Source organism: Mizuhopecten yessoensis, unplaced genomic scaffold (genome assembly GCF_002113885.1).
Source record: "Mizuhopecten yessoensis strain PY_sf001 unplaced genomic scaffold, ASM211388v2 scaffold10939, whole genome shotgun sequence".
In the NCBI taxonomy this organism is placed as follows: Eukaryota; Metazoa; Mollusca; class Bivalvia; order Pectinida; family Pectinidae; genus Mizuhopecten; species Mizuhopecten yessoensis.
Genome location: NW_018408797.1, coordinates 527,049 through 537,465, shown reverse-complemented (window position 1 = coordinate 537,465; position 10,417 = coordinate 527,049). Strand labels below are relative to the sequence as shown.

At 35.6% G+C, this 10,417-nt stretch overlaps 2 protein-coding genes across 2 annotated transcripts in view; one reads left to right on the top strand and one right to left on the bottom strand.

The window, feature by feature from the left end:
* The window catches only part of LOC110463899 (thyroid transcription factor 1-associated protein 26 homolog), a 3,969-nt gene extending 1,043 nt beyond the window's left edge, over window positions 1-2,926 (top strand). Inside the window, exons 2-4 of the mRNA XM_021518824.1 lie at window positions 199-334; window positions 969-1,056; window positions 2,737-2,926. Coding sequence (XP_021374499.1) covers window positions 199-334; window positions 969-1,056; window positions 2,737-2,907 — 395 coding nt within the window. The 3' untranslated portion in view covers window positions 2,908-2,926. The remainder of the gene's footprint in view (window positions 1-198; window positions 335-968; window positions 1,057-2,736) is intronic.
* Window positions 2,927-6,336: 3,410 nt separating this feature from the next.
* LOC110463898 (zinc finger protein 239-like) overlaps window positions 6,337-10,417 on the bottom strand; it is a 6,421-nt gene continuing 2,340 nt past the window's right edge. The window contains exon 2 of the mRNA XM_021518823.1: window positions 6,337-9,362. Within this exon, the coding sequence (XP_021374498.1) occupies window positions 8,040-9,158 (1,119 nt within the window). The 5' untranslated portion in view covers window positions 9,159-9,362 and the 3' untranslated portion in view covers window positions 6,337-8,039. The remainder of the gene's footprint in view (window positions 9,363-10,417) is intronic.

The window sequence follows — 10,417 nt, the reverse complement described above, 5'->3', positions numbered from 1 at the left end:
CCCCCCCCAAAAAAAAACAATGGTTGGATCAATACAAAGGAAATATATAGTGTACACGTGTAGCAGTATCAACAAGAGGATTGGATACGTCTTTACCAAGTATAAGTACATGTGGTATTTCAAATGTATTGTGATGAGATGTATGTCTATAATGGACCATTCTAAATGCTACACATTAAAATATATTTGTTCCTACAGGACAAGGATTTGCAGACAACAGGAAAAGGAAAGTACAACATGAATATTTAAAGATATTGAGTAAACAAAGAAGACAAGAAGAATACCAAACAGGACAGCAGCTGAAGAGAAATAAAGGATTGACTGAAGAAGGAAGGTAACCAAACAAGTTGCCATGCTGACTAAACTTTGAAACTGATAAATGCTGCTTTGTCTAGCAGTAAATTATTCCTAAATGAATACTTAAATACAAATTCAATTCAATCTTTTAAAGGTGAAAATATTCTTTACTTGAAATTTTCTGCATGTATTGTAGCTTGCCCCCTATCTAGTCTTATAGCAAGATTTTAGGATATTTTGAAATAATTATGCTTGTTCTTAAAATGGCTAGCTCTTCTATTGGTTCCTCCAATAATTTCTTGTCTGGGCCATAACTTTTAAACTGTTAATAATAAAGATACTTGATGAACTTGCAATATACCTATAGCCCCACAGATGATGTGCAGAGCAATGTCCTATGATGGCTGTGACCTTATCTTCAAGGTCAAAGGTCAAATAACTGCTAACTTCTCCATAAAATTTTAACTTTGACCTTCCATGTCATAACTTTTAAATTGTATTAATTCAAATATACAAGTATGCACTTTGAAAAATAAAATCATTTTGTAATTTATTAGTAGACAGTTCCTTTTATAACCTGAATAGATTGAAGAAAATTGTAGATAAATTGTTATTCAACTTCTAATTAAAATTTTGGTAACTATATGCTTCTGTATTATCTTATCTTGCAGCTCTTCTGGTACAGAGAACTATACAACATATTCCAAGTCACAATGGCAGTCCCAGCAGAGGAAAGAAGAAAAAGCCAAAAAAAAAACAGTAAGAAATTAAAACAGTCCTATTCCATTAAAAATATAACTATATGTAAATATCTTCTGTTTTAACAGTCTTTATCTAAAATAACCCAAATGTTATATGCAGAATTTATGCATTTTCCCTCCATGGATGGGAGATATTTTTAATTGCCTTTTGTTCGTCGTGCATCCGTAAACAATTTACATTTTCAACTTCTTCTCTTGAGGTGCTTTATCAAAATTGTGTATTTCATGACCCCCAGACTCCATGTTCGCCCCTGGGGAAGGGACGAAGTTTACTATAGTTTATATAGGAAAATGATACTTTTGATTATGTTTGGTTCATTTTCAATTGGAAATTATTCAAACTTGACAGACATCATAACTATAAAATGACAGTTTGATACTTTGACAGTTTGGGCTGAGGGGCCAGGCTAGGAGGTGTCAAATTGGCCTAAATTAACAAATCTTATCCAGACCAAGATATGCTGGAAATAAGTAATCTACATAGATGGAAGACAGTGTGTTAAAGCGCTTTATCCCTTGGGGATCGGGTAAAGTTTACTATAGTTATATAGAAAAATGATACTTTTGGGTATATTTGGTTCATTTGCAATTGGAAATCATTGAAACTTGATAGACATTTTAACTTCGAAATGACAGTTTGATACTAGGACAGTTTTGGATTTGGCCATCTTGGAATTCTTCTTCAGACTCAGATATGCTGGAAACAAATGATCTTCAGGTGCTTTATCAAAATAATGAATTTTATGACCCCCAGGCTCCACTTTTGCCCCTTTGCAGGGGGTTAAGTTTACTACAGTTTGTATAAGATATTGATACTTTTGGGTATATTTTGTTCGTTTTCAATTGGAAATATTATAAACTTGATTGAAATTACAACCATGAGATGACATTTTGATACTTTGAAGATTTTGACCCTGGCCCACCCCCAGGGGCTGAGGGGCAGGCAGGGCCCAAAGGAATCAAATTTGCTTACATTTCCACAATCTTCTTTTCCAGACCCAGATACATGTATAAGATCAAAACAAAAACTCTTCATAAATGGAAGGGTCTTAAGTTGCTTTATTAAACTTGTGAATTTTTTAAGACCCATGCTTCAGGTTTGTCCCTGGGGAGGGGGGTGAATCTTACTAAGTTTATATAGGAAAATGATACTTTTAGTTACGGGTGTATTTTTTTCATTTTCAATTAGAAACTGACAGAACCACTATTAGTACATATACTGCCCAGATCTTTCACACTACTTTTGCATTACATGTAGTTCAAGTTACCTTTGTTACAAAATTATTTCTTTTTCATTTATCAACATCGATAACAAATTTTTACATTACTCAGGTGTCCGTTAAGGCCTGTGGCCTGTTGTTTCTGGAATAGCCCAAATTACAGTAAACCTCCTCTTAATTATATTACAATGTAGGTGGTAAGCTTGAACAAATTGATTTTCCTTGATTTTTAACAAAGTTTATTCCTTTTTTGTACTAGGTACTTTTCTGAAAAGTTTTCATGCAATTTTATTGGTTTACTACTAGGGAAATAAGGTAATATTCATATGGATGAATATACGTTACTGAAACTAGCATTTGGCTTACAATTCTAATTTTATATAAATAGCTGTGATTGTTAGGCCGTTCTGTGATGGAGTGACTCGTATCTTTAATTTATGTACATATTTTTTTTCCAGGAGGCATTAAGGAAGAAAAGAGAAAGAGAAGACGCTCTAGCTAAATACAATGACAAAAAACAAGTGAAAAACAAAACATTTTGCAAACGAACACGCAAAGGACAACCAGTAATGAAAAATCAAATGGAATATTTGTTGACAAAAATTGAAAAGCAAGTGAATAAAACATAGCAGTAAGCAGTGTTGAAGATGTTGTGTTATTATAGTTATTACTCTTAGAAGGATTAATGTACGATGCACACACTACACACAGGTGTTTTTACGAACACAATTTTGTATTATAGATAAAGTCTGCCAAAAATTAAGTTGTACTGAACATATTAGATTTTGTTTTGGATTGAAGAACTTGGCAACTAGAAAGGGGATGGATGTGTTTCAAAGTATCAGTTTTGTGAATAAAAGTTGTATTAGGAAAAATTTTAACTTTCTGTGTAATGCCCCCAACTCCTAATTAAGCACACATTTCACCCAGACAATAAGAGTTTAAATGCCTGGTACTCCGGTTTCCTCCAACATTAAGACCGACTGTATGCTTCCATCGGGTCCAACAAGAGTGATTTATATAAATATAAGAAGTAAATAACTGTTGTTAAAATAAATAAAGATAATATTATATTGTTTGGTATGATACAAAGTGGTCTGTTGGTGTAAAGTCAAAATGCCATGATCAAAGATCAAGTTTGTTAGGGTCACTGCAAAACAATGTAAAGCAATAACTTATTGGTGCAGGTTAAAGGTCAATGTCTTTGAGGTCAAAATCTACAGTCCAGTAAAACATTTGGGATAACATTTTTCTACCCTGTCTTCATGCATGTGAACTCTAGCTGAAGGTAAGTGCCAAGATTCCTTTGGTATCACTTGTCAAGTTTGAAATAACTGAGACAAATACATAGTCTTCTTGGTCAACAATTCAAGCTGATAATTGTACCTTCATTGGTTATCGTGCTACACATATTCTAAAGTGCAAACGAATGGAGAGAGTTCTTGACCTTAGGTACTTTAGAATACAGAATGGCAAAATTCCTTAACCTGTGTTGAAGAAAAGGAGTTTTAAGATTTACACAACAAATAGTCCCTATAGCTTTGTTATGTTTTGACATCATGAATGCTTAAGTTTTGTTGGTTCTTTTCATTTCTCTCTTCTCTTATTTAACAAGCACATGTACAGGTACCATATTAAAGGGATCATACAAACCAAGATGCAATAGGATCTTTGATGGGCATGTTCTCCCTCTCAGGATTATACCAGCCAAATATTATGACCCAAGACCTTTCAGTTCGTCATAAGATGTTATTAGCATCATCTGTCGTCCATCCGTCAACTTTTCCTTTAACAGGAGTGGATTTTAACTAAATTTCGTCTGGATCATGTTTGGCCCAAGGGCACTCAATTTTGTATAAACTGTAGGTGTGGCCCCCCTCGGGGAAATAAAGGTTAAAACCTTTAAAACCCTTCTTCTACCATGGGGATCAAGAAATGTTATCCTAATTTAGTCTGGAGCATATTTGATCCAAGGGGACTCAATTTTGTTTAAATGTTGAATGTAGCCCCCCTGGGGGCAGAGGGGTTGGGTGGAATAGGTGAAATAGAGGTAAACCTTTAAAATTCTTCTTCTACCATAGGGATTAAGGGATTTAATTCATCCCAATTTGGTCTGGAGCATCCTTTGGCCAATGGGACTCAATTGTGTATAACGGTGGGTTTGGCCCTCCTGGGGGCAGAAGGGCAGATTCCAATAGGGGAAATAGAACTTTTGAAATCTTTCTGCTACCATAGGTATTAAGGGATTTTATCCTAGTTTAGTTTGGATCATCCTTTGGCCAAGGGGACTCAATTTTGTTTAAACACTGGGTTTGTCCCTCTTGGGGGCAGAGTGGTTGGGCCGAATAGGGGAAATAGAGGTAAACCTTTAATCCCTAATCTTCTACATTAGGGGGCAGAGTTGCGGGACCCAATGGGGAAAATAGAGGTAAAAACCTTTGAAATCCTTTTTTAATGGGTTTCATCCCAATTTAGCCTGGATCATCCTTTGGCAATTAGTGGACTAAATTTTGTATAAAAGAAGGGTGAGGCCCCTCTGGATGCCGAGAGTTGCAGGGCCCAATAGGGAAATTCAAGGTTTAAATCTTTAAAATTCTTCTTCTTTTGTTCCATTGGAGGGATTTCATGTAATAAGAATACTTTCCTTTGGTTGCTTTATTAGCCAGGTGAGGGATATAGGCCCTGTGGGCCTCTTGTTTTAAGTTTTGACACATTAACCCTGTTACCTTGAAAGAGGTTAGAGGTATTTTCATTTTACAAATAAAAAATGCTTCATCCAAGGCATTTACAAGCCAAAAATCATGACTTGAGGCCATGAAATTTTTGAAAAGTTGTTGTTGATGTTTTTAACGGATACAACCTCTGTGGCTTTGAAAGTAAGTTGGTGTCATTTTTGTTAGCAAACTTTGTTGAGCTCCATCTAAGGAATCTACCACCAAATGTCAAGGCACTTTATCTTTAAGTTCTGTAAAGGAAGTTGTTAGATGTTTTTGACATATTTGACCTCTGTGACCTTGAAAGTAAGTCAAGTTTTTGCAAAGTTTTTGAAGCTCTATCCAAAGGATCTCCAGTCAAATATCATGATTTATATAGCAAGGCCTTTAAGTTCTTGCATTTGAGAAGAAGTCGTTTAAAATTCCAGACATATTCGACATTTGTGACCTTGTAGTCAAGGTCATTTTTGTTTGCAATGTTGTTGGGCCTCGATCATCAAAGGAAGCTAATTTCAGCCAAATATCTTGACTGTTGGCCTTTTGGTTCCTTTGATGGTAAAGTTGACAATGGACCAACACACCTGACAGAGGCTGCACCACAGCCTATAAAAGCTCAAGCCTAAAACTTGTTGCCTGGCATCCATTTTGTTTATTATTGTCCAATTCATAATACAGCTTGCACACTTTAGATACAAAGGGGGTTATGGATATCAAGCAATGTTTGTTGTCACCGAAAATATGGAATAAACCTCATTGTAACATTTTGTATGCAACTATTATGTAGGTTTATTTATCTTACATTATTTCAGTATTCAACATTATTTTGAAAAAAATATTACTTCTTTCATCTTTCATCTGCACTCATAGAAAATTACACTGTAAATCTGTCTACATTGAATAGATATTTTCATTATTTTAAAATTTCATTAATGAAGTACAATTGTATTTCGGTGTGATATTGATTTACATAATTTTAGGCAAATGAAGTACAGAACTTGATTCCTGGTAACATTTCCCATAAACACCGGTTGGTCTTGTATATATGTATAAGTAATTACTGGTCAGCATGGTTTTTTGTCATTGATTATGTTTATTAATTGTGTACAACATACATTTATACTAAGTATTTAGCTGTGCCATCGATTTGCAAAGCTCAAGCGAAATATTTATATCTGCACCACACATGTACAGATATTACCAGCTCTCATTCTCTTTATATGAACATGTTATATATAGGTGGACTGTAGTGTATATACTATAAACACAGACCTTATCGAGTGAACCATGAAGTCCCCTTGGACGTGCTGGGGTACAAAAGTGAAAAAATAAGGTCATTGAATAAAAATTGGTTTATCTTTTATTTACAAAGCAATTATACATAAATTAAATGATATAATCACAACCACCAAAACATTGATCTAAATTTATTTTTTTCTTTAAATTGCCGCTTCATATTATCCTTTATATTTTTTACTTTGCATTGATCCTGAAATTCCAACAATCGAACCCAACTTCTATGCAAAAAACTCCAATTTCTACTCATCCATTAAATACCAGGGGTTAATTAGCTCACTTACATTCTCTGTTCCCTGAAATACACCATGATGAAATTGAAAGCTCTGAACTGACACCTTGTGGAGGATAAGCATAGACTACCAGGGAAATTTTATCCTTTGATATTAAGCAAAAAGATCACACAACATTGTAATCGAAAAGTTGCCCATCTTTGAAGTTGATTGTCGCTTCTCTGTAATCTTCCAATGACAGGTGACAGCAAATGTAGTGATCACACATATATAAACTGTGGCACAATATTACTAATGAAGGATTTCTTTGACCCTTTCCTTCATCTTGATTTCCGATCAGTCCCAAAATTTGATATGCAAAAGTAGAGACCATGACGAATGTTAACATGGATTTAATTAAAATGTATGTACACTTTGTGAAAGATTCCACTTCAACTTTTTGACAAATAGCGAAGTGATATTTAACACTCAAGATACAGTCATCCTGGTTTTCCAATTAGTCTCAAAATTGCTGTTGCTTTGCAATTATAATTAGCTAACCAGTCATGGTGGCTTCATTAGAATGTTCACCACTTAATACAACCAATAACAACACTTGAATTGGTAAGTAAGTACTTTTTAAAATAACATTTTCATGTTGATGACCTTGGTGCCAATCTGACAAACCAGAAAAATACCAACACTTGGCTATATATAGTCAGAACCATGAACATGTATACGCATGTGCTGAACATAAATTAGCTGGGAAGTTTAAATTCTAAATAGATCATCAAGATGGCTACCATGGTAGCAACCTTGGATACCCAATTGGGACATTAAATATACACTTTGTGCTGAACATTAAGGAAGGTCAATGGGATTTGTCAGTATGACTGCCATGATGGCCATCTTGGATACAAGTGTATCTGAATAATTGGATAAATAATTAAGCTTAAGACACTTTGTCATGATCATATATTGAACATTTAAACTCATTCATCCCTAAGATTTCATAATGAACTATTCCAACCTTTGAATTGGAAGAGTTCAAATGTGTCTTCAGGGGTGAATGAGTTAAACTAAACATATTTTTTGGGAGGTTGAGATAGATTTTCCCAGCCCCTTGGATAAAAACAAAACAAAGGATTTAGCCTGTGTTTGTTTCCTGCCATCTTTATCAACTTTCATTCCAAGCCGTTTTCCTGCAGTCTTTATCAATTTTGTACAATAATCACATTTCTACTGTAGAGTGTATACATTCACAAAAATTCTCCTGTATGAACTATTTGATGTACATTTAGATTTAAACCCAATTTAAAACTTAAACACATATAACTTCTACCATACTCAAGCAATACAATTTAGATTAAAATCAAATTTAAAACTTAAACACATATAATTTCTACCATACAATAAAAAAAAATCCAGACATGGACATCTCGGCCTCAAGTCTGATATATATGTATGCACATGCCTATACGGAGGTGTGTCAATAAAACCTACTGTCCTTTTCAACTGTCCACAAAAAACCCATATCTATTGTTACTCTCCAGTATGTGTCAGCCGATGTACACGTAGATTAGATGAAACGTTAAAGTCCTTACCACAGATATCACACTTGTATGGCTTCTCTCCGGTATGTATTCTGAGGTGTATATGTAGATTACTTGTATCTCCAAACGCCTTACCACAGACATCACAACTGTATGGCTTTTCTCCTGTATGTGTCCTTAAGTGTCTCTGTCGGTCATATGCCTGATTAAATCCCTTACCACAGACATCACACTTGTGAGGTTTCTCTCCTGTGTGTCTCCTATAGTGCCTCTGACGGTCACCCGCCTGATTAAATCCCTTACCACAGATTTCACACTCGTACGGTTTTTCTCCTGTATGTGTCCTTTGGTGTCTCTGTAGGTCACCTGCCCGTTTAAATGCCTTACCACAATCATCACACTTGTATGGCTTCTCTCCTGTATGTGTCCTGATGTGTGTCTGTAGATTGCTTGTAGCGCTAAACGCTTTACCACAGGTATGACATTTGAATGGCTTTTCTCCTGTGTGTATCATATAGTGTGTTTGTAGATGAAATTTCCGAGTAAACTCTTTACTACAGACATCACATTTGAATGGCCTTTCGTCTTGGTGTGTCATGTAGTGTGACTGTAGATAAAAGTTTCGAGTAAACCCCTTACTGCAGATATCACACTTGAATGGCTTCTCTCCTGTATGTGTCCAGATGTGGGTCTTTAGATTGTCAGAATCACTAAATCCTTTACCACAGTCTTCACACTTGTATGGCAGCTCTATTGTATGTGTCTTTAGGTGCCTATGTAGACTGCTGGTATGATTAAACCCCTTACCACAGTCATCACACTTAAATAGCTTCTCCTCCCCTGTATGTGACCTGAGGTGCTTCTGTAAGTCACATGCCTGATAAAACCCCTTATCACAGACATCACACTTGAATGGCGTATCTTTTGTATGTGTCATTAGGTGGCTCCATAGTGCCGTCGCCTTTGAAAAGTTCTTACTACACACACCACACATGTAGGGTTTGTCTCTTGAATGTGTTATGAGGTTTTTCAGTAGGGGATTTTCCACATTAGACTCCTTACCACTGAGATCACACTCGGGAGGCTTCAAACTCTCTTCTGCTTGCATTGTGTAGCGATTTTTCACTTATGTTTGATAAGCTGGTCAAAATTCTGATAAACAAAGTTTAAAATGTATCACCTTCAGTTAACATCTTTTTCTATGATCATCACATCTCCACAGCAAAGTTGTATTTATAGAAGGCGAGCTATCTTGGTGTCACTTCTCGGGTTACAGGTTAATTCCTTTCTCGACAATCTGTTTTGTTTATATCTGAAACAATAAAAAATGCATGTTCAGCTTTTTGTATGATAAAAAATGAAACATATGTTTATTTACAGGGTAATATAGCACATTCATTGTATATAATGGTTATAAATGTATAAATCATGACTCTAGGGTGTTTGGCTCTTCAGAAGAAACTTTTGAGTGTTTTAACAGCTTGAACCTCTGTGACTTTAAAGGTTGAGGTATTTTCTCATTTCAAAGATTTTAGTTCTCAAAACCAGCAAGCTCCTATATATATATAAAGATACCAACCATAACCCTTCTTGGTGTTTCAGAATATACAATTTGAGTGTCTGAATAAAAATTAAGTCTTGAAATTTATAAAAAAAATCCAGAAGTCAAATAACATTTTCCCTGAAATTTGGAGAGCCGAAACACATTCCAAATAGCTTTAGACTTGTCTTTGTTTCAAACTCAAGAGTCAAAGCTATGCTCTCAATTGCAACGGTCTATTGATATAAAATCTTCGTTTTATACGTATAGTGGTGGGAGACATGACAGTATCTAACCTGCTATGTCTAGCATGCTACACATATTTAAATTAGAAAGAGATACATCCTTCATGGATTGGCATATCAGCCCAAACCATTTGTTTAAACATTATATGCATACAACTCTCATTATCATGTTAACTCTATGCTTTTTAGCTCACCTGGTCCGAAGGACCAAGGTGAGCTTATGCCATACCGTGGCGTCCGTCGTCCGTACATCAACAATTTCTTTAAACGACTTCTTCTTCTTAACCACTGGTTGGAATTAAACTAAATTTGACTGGAAGCATCCCTAGGTGGTGGGGATTCAAAATTGTACAAATGGTGGGGCTCTACCCCCAGGGGGCTGAGGGGTGGGGCCAAAAGGGGGCAATTTGTCTATATTGCTACAAACGACTTCTTCTGTAGAACTGTGCACTGGATATCAATCATATTTGATCAAAAGCATTCCTGGGAGGCAGGGATTTAAAATTGTACAAATGGTGTGGCTGACCCCCCAGGGGGCTGAGGGGCAGGGCCAAAAAGGGTATTTGGCTATACTGCTTTAAG